The following is a 22411-nucleotide window of genomic DNA, read 5'->3' as shown; positions in this document are numbered from 1 at the left end:
TTTTTTTTTTTTTTTTTTTTTTTTTCATTCTTTACTGTTAATACTGTTATCCAACTATATTTACTTCTTTTAAAGTGGCCAATAAAATGCCATTTTTATTTATGAACTGCCGTCCATTGTACTAACATTTTCTGTCTCCAGCGGTAAGATGATTTTTCTGTTCTTTCTTTATTATACAAACTTTCATCTGCCTTCGTCCTTCCCTTAATTTCTTCTTCCACCCGTTACGCCCAATCTTTCGACTTCTCAGCCCCTTTCCTTAATCTCCAGAGTGCAGCTGGATTTTTCCGGCAGCAGTCGCTTCCTGTCTCCGCAGTTTCTTCCATTTAAAGTTCACAGTCTCGGCAAGTGTTCACAGCCAGCTGATTTTTCTTGATTTTTCCGTTTCCTCGGGGATTTCGGTTTCCCTCGACTTTTTCTCCACTCCGTTTGCTTCCGCCGTCTTCTTTTATTATACCTTTTTTTTTAAGAATACCTTTTCCACGGTTTCACAATATCTCTCGTCATCTATTTCGTTTTTTCCTTCTGCTAGATATTCTCATTTTAACTTCTCCATGACCAATTTCTTTCTTCTTTTGTGCAGATACAATCTTGACTTGTTTTCCGTGTTAATACATCAACATCTCGATCTCTGCCTCAAATTTAGTGTCCGAATTATTTGATTTCTTCTGAAACACCGTATAGCATATTACATGAGGTTTTTTCGATATCGATCGTAACTTTAATGATCTAAAACTTTTAAGGTTATGGTACATTTAAATCGTCGAAGATCATTAAAAAATGTTACGAATAAAAAGGTACACAAATTTTTAATAATGCGTGTTAAGTTACTAGTTAAAACTTAATACACACTTAATTGTTGTTAAACAAAAATTACGACACGAAATTCATAAAAAATAATAACCTCTAATAAATAATAAATACATATTTATTTTCATCATTTATTAATATTTAATACTTAAAAATATATATATACACATATATATGTATACACGTATATTGCATATTATATATTACATATTACATATTACATATTTCTAATTCTCAGAGAACATCCTTCCCCTTACCGTGGTTCGTACGTCTATACCGTCCTCAGTTTCATCATCCATCTATCTCTATCGTCGATTGTTTATCGCCAAACAACCATGGTCTTTTTTCTCCTTCGCTCCTTTTTATTTACTTGAATTATTTTCGCGGCGTTCTTTGATGCCAATAGGACGTCCAGTGACAAAGGTTGCTCAGCTATGTTCGATTTTCATGGACGGAACTCGCGAAAAAAGAGCGGCTGTTTTCATAGTCCGTCGAGAGAATACGGCTTTTTGCTTTCGAAATATTCCACAATCGCTTCACAATAATCCCCTCCTCCTTAATTATAAAGTGGAATTAGTCGAGCATCACGATTTTTATGTATTTCACCGATGCTTCAAATTCACGAACGACTTCTAACCTCTAAATACATGCGACTAAACAGTCGTTACGTAATCTATCGATAAATGACACGTATGCTATCGATAAATGTACAAATCTAACTTATCGATGGAAATGTATCTAATGGAATAAATTTTTCACTTCAACAGATGGGTTTTAACAGTGCGATTATCATTACCCGGTAAACGGACGAAAATCAGTTAAAGATGACAGAAGTTCTAGCAATTGTCACTCGCATCGTTGTTGTCGCTAACCTCGTCACTCTGTCGCTACCGGTTATTTACCATTGCAACAAATGTACTATGCGGTGTATTCGTGCACGTGAAAACAATTGTAATAAGTTACATGTTACAAACTCGTCGTGTCGTTAAATGTTGTGACTGCAGTTCAAAGTGGTCCGAAATTAACCGACATGAAATTGTATTTCATGCTGAACTGGCTAATTCCGTGAAATGGAAATGATGGCGTCTTTATCCTCGGTTACAGCCAATAGAGGGGGACGATAGTTTGGCGGTCGCGTTGTGCATTTGACACCTTACTTTACCGACATGTCGGGGTGCGAAACGATAATCTATGCGGTCGTTTCGCACGTTTCGACCGATTTGTTCAACCGGAAATTGTATTTGAATTGGGAAAGTGAAAGCAGATAGAAAAACAGCGAACAAGTTCTACCTCTCGTCGTCGCCAACCGTTAATTGAATCGACTGATCCAGCCGTGCGATTTTAATGTCATGGGGAAACAATGGGCACGCGTTAAGTATTATTATGAGTATGATGCATCCATGAATAACTGTCAGGGAAGGACGACGACTGCAATTGATCTCGGTCGATAAAGTAGTGTGATACCATCATAAATTCTCTTTAATATTTTCGTTGAAATATATTTTTTATTTCATATTTATCGGGAAAAGTATTTGAATCTTTGTTTGTGTTTCATGGAAACGAGATTTTAATGACGACTCTTCATCGATGCATCCACTGACTCGATCAAAACGGAGGAAAATATTCCTCTCGTCGATAAAGAGATGAAACCTATTGTGTACAAAAGCATCTGAAAATAAATCTGAAACATCTGAAGCAATTTTTAAATTTTAGAACGTAATCGACTCATAAAGGTGACTTCAAGCGCAATGTATTGTTATGGTCATACTACAAAGAAGAATCTTAACTATAGAATGCACACGAGAAATAACAAAGGGAGTTATAACTTGCCACGAAATTTTCTGGTAATACGATTCAGACACGATCCATCAAGCATGAAATAAAATTCAAAAGCAAGCCACCATTTGAAGCTATGCCTTTCTCTTTCTTCTTTCATGCGAATGCACTTATTTTCTCATTTACTCGTACTCTATCTTCCTCTCTGTTCCTTCCATTCTCCTTTTCAGTCTCTTTATTTGCTCTGTTACGCACTTAATGAACCGTTTCTGCTCCCTTTGCTGGGCCAGAGAATCGATCTCTCGCGTACGGAGAACCGAACGAAATCTAATCGGTTGAAATTTCGTCCAGGAAGTTCGCCTCAAAGAGCACAGTAGACACTCCTCCACAAATACGAACAAACCCTCTATTTTCCCCAAGTAAACCGACTCCATCGGTAATCTGCCGATTTAATTATTCTCTTGTCGCTGAAATTTCATGATTATTGATTTTTGAACCGTACAAATTTAATCATACGTTACTATTGCATTTTACATACCTTACTTTACGATGACAAAAAAAAAAGAAAAAAAGCGTTCGCAATTAGCCTTCTCGCGCTCGCGTTTTATGGACACATCTGTGTATTTTGCTTTCAACAGATCGATTATTGAAAAATAATGGGCGCAATTTGTGTTTTCATTTGACAACATACGTCACCGACTAAGTCGTTCGATCAATAGTTTTTTCTATGCGGAAAAAAATTGTTTTCACTCCTGTCTCTGAAAGTTTGAAATAGAGGTTATGTTGTTCATATACCTTCAATAACTTTTATCTCCCTTATACCATGCTAGCAATCACATAGTTGTCGCGTGTTTGATTTATTTCGTACGGTATCAGTTTTGCCAGGAATTCATCGTCTTGCTGTCTTCCAAACATCCGGTGTTTTCTTCCCACTATGTGAGCTATGTAAAACAAAACAGATGCGAGAGCGTGACTGACACCGAGCAACGTACGGACGAATGCGAGAAAACGGTACACGAGTTAAGATCCACGAATTCGGATTCAATATGAAAGATTCCGATTCTATTCAAATACGAACCGCTGGCTGTGGGAATACGACACATGTAGATACGCATACGTATGGTCGCGTGCTCTGACCGAGCAGGTGGATTTTCAATATCCGACAACGAAGGAATATCGAACGGATCACCTTATCGTATGACTTACCGTATATCTCGAACCCTATTGTGCATCATCTTCAGAAATTGTGGTATATCTAAAGTGTATATTATACAAAAAATTATAAAATAAATATACATTAACAATCCGAGACTATGATATAAAAAATTCAATGATTAAAGAAACTTAGTATATTTAGGATGGTCAGTTCTCTAAAGCACTTCATATTCATGCACAACCTATATACACAGTATCGACCATTAGAGATAAAAAAAATTTGAATAAAACTAGGGTGTCTGGTGCTACGGTCCTGGCCAGGTCCTCCCGTTTTATATCTGTGAAGGAGCTATATAGAGTAGCCTGGAGCAGTGCCGTCTACAGGCTCGACCCTGTACTACGTCAGTGCAGTCACCACTTGCCTCAAAAGCGTATCGTGTCTTATCTGCCAAAAACTTTCTGATTTTCGACGTCGAAATCGAGGACACTCGTCATCAACTTCATCTATAGGCCCGTAAGTAGTTTCGTAACCCTCTGTTCCTTTCGATTCCGGCTAATTCTCGTCAAAACTGCTTAATTACGTTTGCCGCGAAAAATGCATAAAAAAAGGCGGGACAAGTGGATCTCGAGAGCCTTGACCTTAGCCTTTAGTCATTTGCATGCAAACGTAGCCGCATTGTTCGCTTTTCCGGCCACGACGATAAGGTAGACAAGAGGAAAATAAAAGAAAAAAGCACGTAATGCGGCAGAATGCGCGAAAGAGGTCGATAACATCGCGCGCCCGCGCAATTCTTGCGTTTCTTCCGCAGACAGCGACGAAAAAAGTCAGGGAGAAAGCGGATCTGCGGCCAGACTGCGTGAAATATCACGACCGAAACACGCGTGAAAATCAGCCGTATCCTCAGGAATAGGCAGGCAGGCCACTGTGTGTAATTGTTCCGACGTGGTGAGTAGCTGGCCCGGGACGAGGACGAATTTCGTGTTATCGATCAGCTGCGAGAGACGCGCTCGTCGATGTATCCGTACGCACGATCGCGTGCACCCGGTGCATTGGTCGCGGACATTGCTCTCGCAACCTTGTGCAATTCTAAGTGCCAGTATCTGATAATTCGTATTACTTTAGAGAAGCATTTCATTTGGTTTTACGTATTATGAAATAATGACAAATTAGTGTTTGAAAATTGTTGCAGTCTAGGTTATGCTAGAAAATTCATTGAATCGATTTCGCTATCAGGTGATTGAACATTTCATGATCATTTCACTTGCAAGCACTAAAAGATATCGAACTGATAAATAATTATGAATGAAATCATTCATAGAATAAATACCTCTTTTTCTATGAGACTAATTTTCCTTTACGACAGTGATTTATATACATACTGGTACTGAATGTTACCTATGGCAATATTCTTTGTAGTATAAAGTAATTTAAAATTTAATAGAATAGAAATATTTTTAAAATACCTATTGTATTTTGATCTAATATGTCATTTTATTCATAATAATTGTTATTACTATATATTTACACAATTACTTTCAAATTGAATTTTTCCAAAGAAGATTTCTGTAATTAATATTATTCAGGATTGCATAGTTTCGCCATCTGTTATCGATTACTTATATCATTCAGCTTTCATAATTTGCTACATTGTGGAGACACTGTTCGTAGTGAGTGAAATGTCAATCAGTGTCATTAGATCCTCATTACATAATCTTGTTTAACTGCAAAACTCGGTTTTTAGTAAATATACAATCCTAGATCTATTATGCAATCGAATATATATTATGATGTGCCCAACAAATGCTCTTTTCACTAGCGTAACAGCTATTCTGTGTAAACAGAGGCACCAGATGGCAGCTTTGCAACAACGTGATTAGTTTCCTTTAATAGCGTTGAAATTTCGGGATTCGAGAGTTTCGTCGGTTGCTCGTTCCTATTTGATTGAACAACGTGAATATAAACGGTACATCCTATGTGCACACTTCGACCTCTCTTTCAATCGATTGTTCCGGTCTGTGTCGCTGTTTTCAGGAGATACTGCTACTGAATAGAATATTTTGAATTACTTCGAAAAAACTCGTTGCTAGTAATTGGCACTTGTGTCTTCTTATTTTAAACAGAAATACATATTCCTGTTTCAGAAATGAAATATTATCAAGATCTCTTATCAAAATGGAAGAAACGGTTTGGTATAAAAATTTATCATATAATTCCCTATTATGAAAATTTATTTTAGTCGAATAAAACGATATCGAAGATATTTGACTGAAGTGAGTAAATGGAAGAGATATTGCAAATCAATCAGGGGACAATCACAATAACTACGCCATTTATTATTCTGCACTTTATTGCACATCACTCTAACATTCCAGTAACGTTGACTAACCGGAAATCATTGCTTGAAGTTTCCTTGACGTGTCCAGCAGTCTTACTGTTATTTGTCACTGCATCTGAAACTGTAGTATTTTATATCGATCTTTAATACAACTTTATACTATTTTATATTTCAGTACCATCACTATTTTGATTTTAATTTAATTAAGTAAAATACTTAGAAATGTTTCTTATATAATTTATTATAAAGTTATGTTATACAGATAGTTCGAGCATGAGCCATAAAATAGCACGTTTCTTTTTGCCTCTTTTCCATCTTTGTCGAACCCGATGCTATATTAAGAAACCATGCAGGAAGAAAGAAAATGTTTTCACGACAGTATCGTTGCGTACGGTAACTGGATAACAACATACACCAACGTGACTATGGGAATGGATTCTATTTTTGACGTCAGAGAGTTTTGTCGAAGCATAAAAAAGATTCAGGAAGAATGAAATGAAATTATGCTGTCCATACGGTTACTTGCAGATTTATTGTTCCCTTTTTTCTTCTCATTTGCATTTTCTTAACATTTCTTTAATTTTACGTTTCTCTTATTTCAGAATACGCATAATTTATACGATCGTACAATTTCGTTTTACACCTGTAAGGACTTATGAAACATAATGAAGTTAAAAATTTAAAGATAAATCAAGTTGAGATTAAAATTTTTCTAGAATTACTTTTTTATATAATTTCTGAAATTATTGGGGAGACGTCGGAACAGCAGTATAAAAAAATTTGTTCCTTTTGTTTCAGAAGGAACAAAACGAGAAAGAAAGGACAGCGGGAGGAAGTTCGACGTACAACACCGACCCGGACGACCTCTATTTAGACGAACAGGAGTCTTTGGAGGGTTCTGGTCGAGGTGGCAGCGGAGGTCGCAACGACCTTGAAGCATCCGGAAGTGGCCTTGGACCGGACGACGAAGATAGCGTCGATGATCATGGTAAATTTCTGTAATTAACAATATTGATTTTCAGTTTTTAAAAAGTAACGATATGAAAAAAGATATGAGTATTTAGTGCCAAAATTTTACGTAAATGAACGTAATTAATCATTAACCCCGCTGTTGTAGAAAGTACAATCATAACGAAACTGATAGACCAAGAAACGTGAAAGAAATGAAAACAACATTTTTTAATAATTCCACATACAGAGGTTGTGAAAAATTTAATATCGATAAACTGCAAATCATTCATTGTCCAGAAACGCAATTATCCTCCATTGTGAGTATGTATTTGAGTTTGTAGACAAAAAAAGAATTGGAGTATTTGGGCTGCGAAACAATCGAGCATCAACAAGAGCTTTTTTTTCAAAAAGCTACTCATCCATACGGATTCCATTGGCGATCGAAAAGCACGAGCAGAGATCGACGGCACGAAGAATTCACGTCCCACCATTTTGCTTGAAATTTTTCAATAAAAGCGTAGCTCGCGGAATGCATTGTATGTGGCACACCAACGATGCGTGTCACACGATTTCCAGAAACGTTTCCTCTTTTTTGTCTCCATTTTTCAAAATTGCCAAGCTGGAAACGTTTCACGTTTTATCGTTCCCTCATTCAAATCTGTTCGAATAATCATCCGTGATCATCGAAGGTACTCTAATACTAGAATCACTCAAATAAACGGATCTCGACTTTTTATTACTATCACGTGTTACATACTTATTTTGTAATCGTTGAATATCATATTTGCAAATTGTTTTACAAAGTTTCTTACTAGTTAGATTAACTAATTTATGTTTAGGTTGAATTATTATTTCCTCTTTCCTCTTACAGATTTTAATAACAATAACAGGATAGAAACACCACCTCAAGGGCCGGAAGAACCTAAAGCACCATATTCCGTCGACGAACCAAGTAAATCTAAGGAACAGGTGAATATAGCTGAAGTTTTTGTGATTAATTACTACTCCTTTCAAGATAACCCAGAAGATTAAAAATCTTCTAATTTATTACCGTAGTTTCTAAGATACTGCATCACCTTCCTCAACTTTCTAAGATTATCAAAATTGTCTTATTAAAAAGGAAGAGGAGAAGGAAAATAATTAATTGTCAAAGATCATAAAGGACTACGTTATTTCTTATTTTATTTTAATCATTCTAATGGAATACTCCTCGATATTTGGAGCTCATAGGCCACAGAGTCATTCATTGATCCGTTTAACAATGAAAAGATACACCTTCCCTCACCCGGTTTTACGCAAAGGGAAAACCCACCGAAACGCGTGGACGTTAAGGCGGGTTATTAGATTTGTTTGAAAACACACCTCCTGGCGAGCGTCCGAATTAAACGGATTAAACTGATTAAGCGGTGTCCCATTGCAGACGATCGTGGAGACTGTAAACCGACCCGACAACGAGGTTGATGTAATCGAGCCCGTAGATGAGGGCGACCACTCGGAGAACACCGACGACATCCACGAAGTATACATCATGAACCCGAAACACGAGGACCGTTCTAGCTCTTTCTTTGCTCAGCCAGGTGTACTCGCAGGTAAGTCTACTTTTCCATCTTTTGCATCTAATTTTATCAAAAACGAAACCGTTTGATTTACATCCAAGTCTTGAAAAACTACGTTAAAATTTATTTTTGTAATGTTCTAGAATTTTTATATTCGAATTATGTATTGATGTCGATTAATGAACTTAAATATAAATATAAATTATGGATTTTAGTATATGTAGCAGTTATTAACGATGCAGTCTGGAGCTCCTCGTTCTCAAAGTTTTCTTGTGCGTGTGTAAAATGATTAAGTTCACCATTCTACAATTAATCGCTCTGCAATTTGTAAAACACAGTTGCTTTGAAAGCCAGAATCTCGGTGCGTTACACAACCGAAACTATGCGAAGGGGTTGCGTTATTTATTAACACGTTCCCTTAGTATTAAACTTGAAGTATAAGGGCAACGTGTGGATCAACATTCCACGGAAGCAGTATTTATTCACGAGGACTCTGCAACTCCAGCGAAATTCTAGGTTAAGTTAACTTATCCGGAGCCACGCATAATAAATGCGCTACATAATTAACACCCTGAATAGTTTAACGCCACTGAATAGTAAATCGCTCGTACTTGTACAGCTACTTAAAATATCTCAGATTCGAGATGCTCTTTAAAGTCAGATATCAGACATTTGAAACTGCATTTATTATTTAAGAAAGAAAGAATAAACTCAAAGACGATAAGAATTATAGTTTGAGGAAATTAATTTAAAAATTGAAGAAAGAAGTAAACATGCTTGAAATAATCTTAAATCTCAAGAAACTTGTTAGAGTTGTTCTTAAATTCTTTATCTATTCTATACAGATCTATGGAAATTATTCTATATAAACTATATATAAGTATTATAATTAGATTTACAGGGATAAAATTATAAAATATTATGTATTCAAAGTCCAATTCACTACCTAAGATATAATTATTATTTTTACTATTATTTTAATTCATTCATGGAAATTAATTAAGATACTTGTTTTTAGCGGTGATTGGTGGTGCAGTAGTTGGTCTGCTTTGCGCAATCTTGGTGGTGATGTTCATCGTGTACAGGATGCGCAAGAAGGACGAGGGTTCGTACGCCCTGGATGAGCCAAGAAGATCTCCAGCGGCGCAGGCGTTCCCTAAGCCTGGCGCGCCGCATCACAATCGAGAATTCTACGCTTGAGGCGACAAAGCTTACCTGGCTTTGGCACCGCCCAGTTTTGTCCCACGATACCATGCCGAGAAAGACGATGTCCTTCGACCGAATTAAGCGCCACCGCCGACAATACGACACATCCGGAATCTCCCACGAGGGTCTTGCGAAACACCTCGTTTACTGACCACAAAGAGACTTCCTTCACGTCGGGGAAAAGCATCACCTTAATCTCTTTTTGACTTTTCGATCAAAGATTTGCTTAATTTTCTTTTTAACACACATTTCTTTCTTCTTAAACGCCCCTTAGTTCTTTCAATAATTTAGACACTTCAATAACATTCTCTGTTTTACCATAGGAACACACTTGTTTTAATTGATCACTTTCTGAGGTGGAACCTCTCTTAACTCCACAGCACTCTATTTTCCTACTCGTGTGCCATCTCGCTACGAGTAACCTTCTGAGTTAAGCATTGGTCCACCTCTGAGAGTTGAATATCGATTTTTCTATTGGTCGCAATTTATTTTATATTTTTGTGCCAACTCGTTGTTTAAGTCACGGGTATTTGTCTCTTTCTGTAACTATCGTGCACTGATCGAACAAAAGAGAGAGGGCGATAGCTGATGAACTGCCCCGTTACGAGTACTCGTCGGCAAGGTCGCGCAAATTCCAGATGCATTTACACAACGTGTATTTCAAAGCGTATACGTATCCAGGCGTACGTACACGCCTCCCTGTACAGGACTGAGAGCGCGAAAATTCGTGGGCGATAAACGCTGCTGGTATGTCGTTAATCATTCTGGCCCGGTGGAAGGAGGGAAAGGAAGAAGGATCGTTGCGCCACCGTGATTTCTCTTCGACGCCAATCCCGTGAACCACGACCTCGTTTATCAGCGTTTCCTCCGCTGTTCCCCCTTTTTCTCTCTTCACTGTTTTTCATCCACTTTCTTTTTGTTTTCTATTTAACGATCATTTCCCGGATTTGCAGATGTTTTTAACAGTATGACTACACAGGACCTTTGATCTATTGGCGCTTTTCTTTCTCTAAAGTCCAACCATATGGAATCTCAGCATTTATTTTGAAGAACATGAGATTTTCTTTTTTAAGGTTTGTCTCCTTCTTAAGAAGTCTGTAGCTTATTTTGTTTATTAGATTGAATAGAATTACAATACATTACGAAATGGCATTTGCTTAGGTGATGACCATATAGGAAAAGTGATAGGTAAGAATATCAACTCAAGGATCTTAATTTTTTTAAAACTCATTATATATCCAAATACGATTTAGAATAATTAAATAGATAATCCTATAAATTAAATGAATTGTGTGCAATAAATGATTATAATGCGTTTGCATTTTGGTAAAGGCAAACGGCTTTACTAATGATTAATTAAAAAATTTAGAATAAATTAAGAACATACTAAATCGTTTAACTTAAATTCAATACGTATTCGAGTCCTCTTTTGTTAAGTCACATTAACCGTAAAATTTATCTCTTAATCTTACATATCGGTATTTAATCACATTAAGTTCCATATTTAAAAATTGTTTATTTCTAATATAACATATCTTCATCAATAATTAGGCTTAAAGTACCATACTTTTACATATGGTAACACTAACTTTAATCTCAAGATTTTTATTGTAGTTGTTAATGGAATGCATAAATTATTTAAATTATCCTTATTGATTCACCTTCGAGAATCCTCTAAAAATAATGGATTGAATTGCACATTGAAGCAAGATCATTCCAATCTCAATTTAAAATCAGAAAGCTTGTTTTATCGATCAAATTTCCCACTCATAGAAATTAAATAATCACATGTGTTTCATTATGCTCATAATAGCGGTATACTGAAATCTTCAAGCGGAAGTATCCTCATTGGACACGGTTGTATCGATTGCCATGCACTTAGTGGATAAAACTCAGCGTGCCATTTTAAGCACCGTAAGTGACGACGTTTTCTACAACCGATCGCTTGATCTTCCGCCAAAGTAAAGCAATGACATTTGTGAAAGAAGAAATTCATTTATTGATCGCATTTTATCAAGAAACAAAGCACAACGTATCCAGACAGTCAATCCCTTCTTCCATCCCAGGAAAACTAAGAAACATTTTGTATCTTAAGGAGAAAAAGCTTCTTCTGCTGGTCGAGAGAGATTCTATTTGCCATGGACAAAAAAGAAAGACATTTAAATTTCTCAAGTGTACGTAAGGACGTATCTCTTTTTGATCTTGAAAGAAACACACGTGCGTATACGGATTTATATACGTATACATGATTTCATCTGCGACTGTAAAAGTCATGCGTCTGCCATATTGAAAAACGAGATAAAATAGAAGATGATGTGAGAAAGAAAGATACATACACGGACACACACTCAAGTGTTTATCTATTTGTTCCAAGATTTTCATCCGCGGTATTTATCCTATGGTCGATCAGTATCGCGAAGTACGTTGTAATAATTTATTAACTTTTTCACGTAGGACCAAGCGATTCCCCTCTATCCCCCAACTTTCCTATATCCTTTCTTTTTCTTTCCCTTCCGTTATTCTTCCGATGATCCTGTGGATCGTTAATTGTCTCTCCTCAATTGTTTGAGATGTTTTCGGCGTCTCGTTCGCCTCTTGCCAGGTAGAACGCAATCAATGTTTTAACCGTCAGACTGTACAATAAAAATAATCTTTTATACCGAACTTGTTGAAAGAAATTATCAATTGTAAAGGATGCATTTTATTATGCTACTAATTAAGAAAAGGGAATTATTTTAAAAAACAAATATTAGGACGTGAATAATAAATCGATATCATTGTAATATTATTATTACTATTATTATTATATTATTATTACTATTATTATTATTATTACTATACTATTATTAATTATTGTTATTAATTATTATTATTATTAATATTATTATTATTATTATTGAAACGTAACGTTTATAGATTGAATTTTTAGTCACGCCATTTAGAATATATTACTCCATCATGTTCCCTTCACTTTCGAACGATATAATTCATAGGATCTAATGCTATCTTTCACTATCCTAAATCGCGATATTAACTAACGTTTATCTCATGAATAAATGTGAATATTGAATGATTTTCATATTTCTAAATAATCTTATATATATGATGTTATACCATTTATAATATCTTATATATAATGTTATATCATTATTATATCCTGTGCAATAATAACATGGATTTTACGTAAATGAACCATTGCATTTATTATCACCCGAATCGACCAATATAAAATAAAACATCATTTAAAACAAAACAAATTTGTCATAAATATTAAATACCAAACAATTAATTTATAGTAAACGTGGTGGTAAAATATTACTATTTTCTTATGTAAATAAATAAAATTATTAGGATCCTATTTTATAACGGGCGAAAATTTGATTTAAGCATTAAGATTACTATAAATCTGTGTTCTACCTGTGTGGGAGGAACACGGGCGCCATTTTTATAAAGTCCGATGTGTCGGCGTAAATTAAAATATATCATGCCGATACTGCCATGTACTAACTATATAAGAAACACCAATTGCCTACGACAACTACTGTAATTCTTTTTTGTTTGGTCTTTTATATACTCACACATGAAATAACTTTGCTTTGTATCACTTCGAAACGATCATTGAAGGTTACGGGCAAAGCGTTTAAATTTAATCAACGTATTAGGTAATGTCGCTCGAGGCAATTTTCTTTTAACTGCGTTAGCTTGTAAAAAAGTATGGATAAAAATCATATGATTGTCAATGTAGGAAAATTGCTTCTTGCAACATTCGTTTAAATGTTTTCAGGTTTTTTCTTAAGTCGACTAATTCTATCGATCAGCGCATTTCGATCATGGCACTCGTTGCTTCTAAACCGATCTTATCGATTTTTAAAATGGCTAAAAGCTATGTTATAAGTTTATTTATAATAAAGTGTCTAGACATCTCTACGATACTGTAACAGGTAGTAATAAAAAGTAAGTGTATTGATAGGGTCGACTTGGAAGAGGAACTATCTAAGCAGCTATTTAATGTACAGGTTATGTGAAAAGCAAAGATCACAAATAAATATCGATACCTAAATAAAAATAATTAAAACTGTCTGAAAATTGTGTTTAGGATAAGTTACTTGCAATAAATAGAATCGAAATTAATTCTCTCTTCTATTTCTTCCAAGGTTAGTGTAATATTACGCAATACCTAAAATCAATTGTGTACTATATACATATATATATGAATTCTATGCTTTGCCTTTAACTCGAAAATCGTTGAAAAAGAAAGTTACTCTTGTTATATTCATACAGATATTGTAACTAGACTATCAAGCTTAGTAAAACGTACTGTCATCCCTGTTTTTTCACATCAAATCGGTTTTCAATTCTCACCTGTTTTTCCACGTTTTCAAGGAATCAAGTTCTTATTCCTTTATTACGCCTCGCTCTTGGTTCCATTCATCTTTGCCCTTTTCAAGAATTTCTTCACCTTTCCTTGCATTTCTTTACAAAATAGGAACCTGAAGATCGAATCATAATCTTTATTGTAATAATAATCGTATGCAACATAGACAAAGAATTGTTTGTTAGATAGTAATTAATTTTCTGCGTGGTGTTACAGAGAAACGCAAAACTGTTTTTTTTATAGATGAAAATTTAAAAAGTTTCTTCCCTTCACGAACGAATGTTCTTAAATTAAATACGATTTATCGTAAAAAGAAGTTGAAGATTTTTTATCATTACTAATATCATTTACTAAACTACAAGAAATAACGTATTAAAACAAAATATGTATTGTTCGTGAATGATGAAGGAATTTCTTACAAAAGCTTACATTTAGACACGATTGAAACAGAAGATTCTGTTTGTCGTCAAAACACTAGACAACAAGAGAAAGAAAGTAAAAAGCATGCGTTAAATTTCCACGTGACTCATTTAATACTCGAGATGCGCTATCTACATTCTATGCGACAAAAAAACAAATATTAATTGTAATGAAATCTTATTTTATAAGAGGATGTATTCCGTAAAAATGCTCTAGTAAAGAAAAGTCTAACACTAGACGAAAACCCATAGGCCAGGTGGACAAATGAATAATAATTTTAAAAATGAATATAATTAATATTTAATGATAACGATAATTAACAATATTATTTTTTAAGAATAAGTATTGTCTACCCTTTGCTCCTCCCCTTTTGGAACGCCATCAAAACTCCATGAAGTATATATTACATATATGTGTATATATATATTCCTGGTGAGTGCACACATATACATGTATATGTATTTGTATAAAACAATAATCGTCCGCCGATAAAAATATAAATTAGGTATTATTTTTTGTTTATATTATTTTTACAATTCTGATTCGTATAAGAGTTACGATTCTATCAATCGATATTCGAAGTTCCTATACGAATCGATCGGAGGTCGAGGTTATGCTGTTGCAACAGTAATATTCTCATAAATTCCATTCAAATTTAAGCCAAATTGTATTATTTCCATTATAATGGGCGTTTACGTTGACAACACGTTATTATTAACTGAACTTAATGATCATTGCACTATGTTAGTATAACAAACAATACTGTATGTCATCGCTCCTATTCTGTAAATAAACACTGTGCCGTATAAAAAATATAATTTTAAAATATAATTTTTTTCGTTACATATTATAGATCCAAAAATAGGCGTTTTCTTTATTTCAATATTTCAATATACTTTATTAACTGCAAAATGTGTATAGAAAATGTTATTCTTCATAATATGATTAAAATATTTCACAGAATGATAACACATATCGAAAAAACTTCTTGCAAAAATAAAATCTCTCTTGAATATCTTTCACAATTATTACACTTTTTACACAATTTTATACTTCAGTGTATAAAATATTTACAACGACAATCTATAAATATTGTACAAAAAATATGTTTATTTTCTGTTTTGAACATTAACTATCAGTAAAATGATCAACTTTCATAAATTTTTTTTTCAACATTATACATATAATATATTGCGGTTGTTGTATGTTATAAATTGAGATCAACAAACATGATTTTTAAACTTCAGAATGTATAAGAACATATTAATTCCTTTTGATATAAAAATTGTTTAATATAAAAACTATTACGTAATCGGTAATAACCAAATATACAAGACTCAGAGAAGTTTAATTGTCATATACGAAATACAAAATAGTAATTATGATTAACTTAAATTTTGTTTAAATAATTTTGCTTTTTTGATAAAATCTAAAGTTAACAGTAATTACTATTTTATATTTTTATATTTATATTAGAAACTATTTTCTAAATAAAAATTTTTTGTTGAGAAACAATTGCATTATAAATTGCTTTTGAGAAATGGTTTCAAATATTTCTTAAAAGATTCATTCACACTGTTTTGGTTTAAAGGACTTTTCATGGCTTCAGCGAATAAACGTTCATACACATTACCATCATAAGAACCTAAAGTCGAATTAAGAATTTCGTCATGGATATCGAAACCATCAACGATACCTACGATGTTTGGACGGATTATCGCTAGCAAATCTTCAAGGCGTGACTGAAGCACCAGTACGTCTGCTTTTTTCATAGACGAAAACTAAAGAACAGAAAATTACATTTTACTCAAAATATGCCATAAAATACAATACAAAATATATTTTGTACTTTTCTTATTTCATAAAAGAAAACAACACCAACCTGAAGGAAATCGCCACGTTTTTGCAAAGTCCAATATAGGGCATAAAATTCGCAGAGTTGAAACAGAACTTGACGTAATTGCTGAGAAACCGAAACCTGCTTAACGGCTTCAACAAATCTTTTTACAACAAAAGCTCGACAATGAGCCTCTGCACAATACGCTAATTCAATGCTAGTTTGATTCCAGGCATCTTCTGGAGAAATACCATTCTGTATTCTATGATCCATGTGTTCCACTGCTAAACCGATATTTCTATGAAAAAATAAAAATTTTGTAAACATTTCAAAAAATTCTTGCACAGTTATTTAATAATATTTCATGTCAAGAATACCCTGCAGCTACTGCATAATGTGCTTCAATGATACATTCCAAACTATTAGCCCAAGGTCGTTTTATTTCTTTTATTGCATCCATAAAATACTGTATAGTCGTTGATAGTGGTTGACCCGCAACAGCTTGTTTCCACTCTTTTACTAAGTATCTAGCTGTTTGTAAAAGTAAGACAGTATTTTCACCTTCGTAAGTGCACATAGCAGTGACTAAGCCGTAAGTTGTCGGAAGATTACTAGAGTCCATGTACCCGTGTCCACCACAAGACAACCGAAGTTGCTCTATTCCCCCTGCTGCATCTGCAGTTGTAACTGCTTTCAAGCAACATGCTAAAGCATGCAACTACAAAAAGTATTATCAAAATCAAAATGATGAGGAAAAACGGATTAGTAGAAAAGATTCAAAGAAAGCACCTCTGGTAGTTGATTCAGTCCTTCCTGATTACCAGTGACGTTATTATACATATCCCAAATCCAATTAGCAGATATTTTGAATGCAAAACACGCAGCGACATGTGGGAAAATTTTATATTGTTGTGTTACATAATCAAGGATCTGTACTTCAGGTTTTCTAAGCAAAAAATGAAAAAAAAAAAAGAAAAAAAGATACAAAGTTATAACGTTAACATTAAAATTTGATATTTTACTTCTTTAAAAAATATCGATATTCGACATTTTATTTGAAGAAAACTACTTCACAATGAAAAGTAATTATTTTCGATAACTTACTCCGAATTTATTTGACCTTGACGTCTCACTGCGCTATATCGAACTGCAATAGTGGCGGCTTTCGATAAGTAACTTACGACATCGTGTACCAACACCACTCGGACAAACACCATTGTACCATACGTTAACTTATCATTTGATGCTTTTACATACGTTCCATCTTCCAGTACCTATAATGAAAAATGTAATTTTGTAATTTCTAATAACAATCATAAATGATAGACAGTTCTATTTACACAGATTGCACGTATAATTTACCTTTCACATTTACTGCCACAGGAAAAGGATTTCGCAAGAAACAAAAGGTACCAAAATAAGAAAAGTCGTTATTCTACATAAGATTGTGTTATAAGATACAGCCTACGTAATTTACAACGGTAAATTTCAGTTTTACCAAAGAGAAATAGAACTGTTTCCTGTTTTTACAGTAATTTTATTAAAGTGAACATGTTTTCTTTTTTACCTTAGAATTTTTCATCAACATGTTCATCCGTGGTATTCTAACATTGTTAAATCCAAGAAAACCATTGTTAACGCCGTTCATTCCCAATTTCCTGCCAATCTCTCCTATTTTAATGCCTAAAAGTGCAATACAAGTTAATTTGATTTTTCTCTTGCTATTTATTATATAACTAATTGCAAACAATATTATGTTTACATACCAGGCATGGGTTCGTGTGTATCTGCGTCTCTTAATTGTACAATAAAAGGGTGTATTCCTCTACATTCGTTTTGCACGTATAATTGTGCAAGAACTATCGCATAATTTGCAGTATGACCCACTGATAATTAAAATTATAAATAAATCGTAATATTAATAAACATACATATTTCTTATCGCACTTTTGTTACTTTTGAAATTACAATATACTCACACCCGCCTGGCCACCATTTGTAGGAAGTCAAGGTTGGACTGTTTAAAACAAATTCTTTCGTACAAGCATCGTACGTTGCCGTAGTTTCTAAACCTCTGATAAACGTTCCATGGCCAAGTTCGGTCTATAACAGAAAGAGCAAATAATATTCATTTGTATTGTAAGTTCCATTTCTTAAATTTCTTTACATTTTACCTGAGCATATGTGCCAACAATGTCACCACTCCAAGATCTAGATACCCAATATCCTTGTTGCTGTGTATTTCCTTGTCCTAATATAGAGGGAATGAACATAGCATAATGCAACACAAATGGATTTCCATCTCTAAATAATCCTGACCCAAGTCTAGCTCCAAAGATATGTCTGCAAAATATCCATAATGAAGACACTATATATTCTTAATAAATATATCTCAAAACAGTATATAATAATTATACAGCATACCGTAAAACATAAACACTTGCTTTCCCCGACTCTTGCAACTCTTTGATCTTTCTGAAAACTTTGCATGCTCTTTGCACAGCATCTTCATACACTTCTTTGTGACTCTTATATTCGGTTGGTACAATATCTCGAAGTTCTGGGTCGTTCAAAAAATATTTTTCTAAAAACAAAATTTGAAAAATTAAAATTAATTACTTTTTAATTAAATTCTGCGTGAAAAAAAATAATTTTGTGAAAGAAAAATAATTTTGTTGAACATAAATAATTTTGTTGAAAGAAAAGAAATTCTAGCATGATTTGACATATTTCGTGCAAGTGGAAATTTATGAATTTATGAAATTAATTATTTTTTATTCTCTTTTTCGAATGGTAATGAAAGGATATGTACATACATACGTATGCATATAAATGAAGCGAATTTCAATGCTTACGAAAAGGTTGAAGCCTCAGAGAGATCATTATTTTTTATTTCTGTAGGAAACATATCTAAAAATATATAACTTTCGAAAATCAAAACAATTAAGCATACAATTGTATAATCATAATACATCTCGCGTTAAAATAAAGAAGTAACGAATATAATAAAAAATTAATTAGAAAAGGACGTTAATTAATTTGACTATAATCAATAATTAATATATTATATCATAATAATTAATTCTATATAATTTTTATCTCGCATGTAGATGATGCATACTGAAAATACGCACAAAGAAAAATGAAGTAATTGGAAATTCAATTATAATTTTGATTTTGGCAGTCGTTACATCATAATTGCAAACAGAATACATAATCTAAGAGCTCGATCTAATTTTTACGATATTATCTAATCGATTATTTTTTCGTATAATAACAATCTAATCTGATGCTCAAAGGTTGCAGATCGTTATTTTGATAAATAAATCAGAGATCAATCTATTTACTGATATGACTGTGCAATTTTTAATTTCGAATAATTTGACTTTGAACCCAATCACGCCTATAATGAATATAAAATGGTGCAATAACCAATCAACTGTGACCCCTTTCCTCTAATTCAAATAAAACCTTCAGGACTTACAACTTACAAAATGTCTGTTTAAGTATATATCATTTTTAACAGATGAATTGACAGATTAATTGTATTTAAAATAAATGCAATTCCACATTGTATCTGTTTTCGTTAAAAATGATATATATACATAAAATAAAATTTGTCATAACAATTACAATGGTAATTAAGAAATCGCATTATTTTATATGGATGTGTAATAATACGAAATATGATAAAATAGATTTTAAGGAAGCATTAATATTTATTCATATATAATCTTAATCTAAATATCGTTTTTCATTAATCGTATAAACAGAGAAGAGAAGCAATTATTATATAAATTTTGACAATTACGAACTCCATTTTGAAATTGTTCAAAAAAAATCACACAATGAAAAAATATGTATTATACTGAAGGTGAAAAATAATACGAATTAAACGTAATTACTGATAGTTACTGATATATTATGTACAATTTGCATAAAAATTTTATTCATACAACTCGGAACATGACTAAGCAAGGAAGAGAAAGGAAACCTATTTACTGATATAAGGAATGGAGATCTGAGAAAACGTACACAGAAAGTGGAAACTACGTAAAAATGAATAGCTAAATGCGTTGCATTTACGGACGGAGAGATTAAATAATTTTACCAAATATCATTAGAAAATAAAAAAATGAACAATGGATTTAAAATTAAATTAGCGGTGATAGAAAGAAGCTGTCAAATTCATCTAAAACACAATTCGTTGATCAATAAGTTAAAGAGAAAATAATAAATACACTGAAAAAATAAAGCAAATATTCCACAAATAAATGTACTTTCACTTGTAAAAAGATCATGTATAATGAAATTACTGCATTAAGCCGCATCTATAAGTATGCCTCTCGCTCGGATTATATTTGAATTTGCTAAAATAGTTATTTTTTTTATATGGTATTTGAGCATAAATAAATAAATAAATGGTACATCTTGGAATAAATGCCACAAATTAAATTCAATGTTTAAAAATTTTAATTAGTGAAAAGAATTTTGCAATGTAAAAACTGCTGAAGTCTTTTATTCTTAATGAAAATAAAATATCATCCGTTTAATGTCATACCATTTGGAACCGGAAATGGGAGTTTTTTTTAATGTATAATCGTATGTATACATGAAAAATACAAAAATAATAAACACTTTTTCTATATTTTTTATTCACGATAAAGCTATAAAATATAATAGTAAAGTCTTAATTTACCTTTCATATATACAGTATATATATAAATTGTAAAATTAATAATAAATATGGTTTATTCATGATTATTGTATTGATTTTTTATATCATAGAAAAAACTGTAAAAAGTAATTATAAAATATTTAAAAAATAAGAAAAGTTGTCTATGCATCATGGCATAATTTTTACAGGTCGCAACGAATTCGTAATTAATATTATTTAGACTAACCAATTTTTCACATGATTAATTATTAAAAATTTATAACCTTAATAAGTGATAAAACTTTACTCCCAATTAATTTACTAATACCTTTTGCTTATATTCTTGAATTATCTTCCGTTTTAATATATATTTTATAATTACATTCTAGAGTATTGTTTTAGTCTATTCCTAGTAGGTATTCTTATTTTGCATTTGTTATGTATTTTACTTTAACTAAAATGTACCTTTTTTCCTAATATATAAGAACGCAAATCACTAATTATTATCTCTAAGTCACTTGATGTTTTTCACTAAGTTTCTTAAACGAAAAATCTTTAAAAAGTATCGCACAAAACTCGAGCTGTTAGAGACAAGTTTAAATTTTAGAGGCACGAAAAAATTTAAACTGACCTAGTTCATGACGTTGCTCTGTATTTTCTGGACTGCCATCGAAGAAATGCGTTAATTCAATGGGTTGAAATGTACAGTTATGTCGTTCACATTGCAGATCTTTATTCACAGTTATTTTGTAGTCTTGCATGCTTGACAAATTGTTATGCACTGTCTACACAAGAAAATATCACGTCAATTCTCGGGACTAGCTCAACAATATTTATTGCTTACATAAAAATGTTTAGCTTATAAGTATGTCATATGTCACGATGAACATTAAGATTATATTGAAGATAAAGTGCTCGATTTACATTTCTTTAGAAATAAAAAATCTCTGTTTAAACTTGCAAACTAGTATTCACTCACAACTTTTTCTTGTTACTTGTAGTTTTTACCAATTCTGTAGTAACTTTATAATAACATTGGGTTTAAACATGATAAAGAAGATATATGCTGTCTATATTACGTGTTTGCTAAGTCATTTGCTATGTCACGTTGAACATTAAGACTACATTGAAGATAAAGTGCTCGATTTACATTTCTTTAGAAATAAAAAACCTCTGTCTAAACTTGCTAACTATTATTCACACACAACTTTTTTTTGTTACTTGCAGTTTTTACCAATACTGTAGTAACTTTATAATAACATTGGGTATACACATGATAAAGAGGATATATGCTATCTATACCACGTGTTTGCTAATTGCGCTATCTTTGGC

General features: G+C 32.8%; 2 protein-coding genes and 1 long non-coding RNA gene across 7 annotated transcripts in view; 1 reads left to right on the top strand and 2 right to left on the bottom strand.

Moving 5' to 3' along the window:
- The window catches only part of Sdc (Syndecan), a 238794-nt gene extending 227942 nt beyond the window's left edge, over positions 1–10852 (top strand). Inside the window, exons 2-5 of the mRNA XM_017898381.1 lie at positions 6876–7065; positions 7900–7997; positions 8449–8617; positions 9603–10852. Coding sequence (XP_017753870.1) covers positions 6876–7065; positions 7900–7997; positions 8449–8617; positions 9603–9784 — 639 coding nt within the window. The 3' untranslated portion in view covers positions 9785–10852. The remainder of the gene's footprint in view (positions 1–6875; positions 7066–7899; positions 7998–8448; positions 8618–9602) is intronic.
- On the bottom strand, positions 7013–15485 carry LOC108546348 (uncharacterized). The gene is made up of 3 exons (XR_001890129.1): positions 14595–15485; positions 14153–14280; positions 7013–7073 (listed from the first exon to the last, which is right to left on the bottom strand). It is a non-coding gene; the product is annotated as an uncharacterized LOC108546348 (long non-coding RNA).
- Positions 15486–16105: 620 nt separating this feature from the next.
- On the bottom strand, positions 16106–22263 carry LOC108546287 (acyl-CoA oxidase 1). 5 transcript variants are annotated; one of them, XM_017898295.1, is made up of 12 exons: positions 22230–22263; positions 21711–21864; positions 18847–19006; positions 18597–18765; positions 18402–18525; positions 18189–18308; positions 17990–18105; positions 17527–17696; positions 17212–17368; positions 16800–17140; positions 16468–16720; positions 16106–16366 (listed from the first exon to the last, which is right to left on the bottom strand). In XM_017898295.1, the coding sequence occupies exons 2-12, from the start codon at positions 21838–21840 to the stop codon at positions 16106–16108; spliced, it is 2001 nt and encodes a 666-aa protein (XP_017753784.1). In that variant the 5' UTR covers positions 21841–21864; positions 22230–22263. The 5 variants fall into 5 exon arrangements, with proteins under 5 accessions (XP_017753784.1, XP_017753785.1, XP_017753780.1 ...); XM_017898296.1 differs by lacking the exon at positions 22230–22263 and adding an exon at positions 22159–22177; XM_017898291.1 differs by lacking the exon at positions 22230–22263 and adding an exon at positions 22059–22126.
- Between the last annotated feature and the right edge of the window lie 148 nt (positions 22264–22411).

Source organism: Eufriesea mexicana, unplaced genomic scaffold (genome assembly GCF_001483705.2).
Source record: "Eufriesea mexicana isolate 0111107269 unplaced genomic scaffold, ASM148370v2 scaffold657, whole genome shotgun sequence".
NCBI classification, from domain to species: Eukaryota; Metazoa; Arthropoda; class Insecta; order Hymenoptera; family Apidae; genus Eufriesea; species Eufriesea mexicana.
Note: the sequence above shows the minus strand (reverse complement) of the source record. Positions and strands in the feature narration are given on the sequence as shown.

Coding starts and splice junctions, on each gene's coding strand:
- LOC108546287 (XM_017898295.1), bottom strand. CDS start 21,840: ATGCAAGACTACAAAATAACTGTGAATAAAGATCTGCAATGTGAACGA. Junction 19,007..21,710: donor AGAGCAACGTCATGAACTAG/GTCAGTTTAAAT, acceptor TTTTGTTTTTAG/AAAAATATTTTTTGAACGAC. Junction 18,526..18,596: donor TTGTTGGCACATATGCTCAG/GTAAAATGTAAA, acceptor TTTCTGTTATAG/ACCGAACTTGGCCATGGAAC.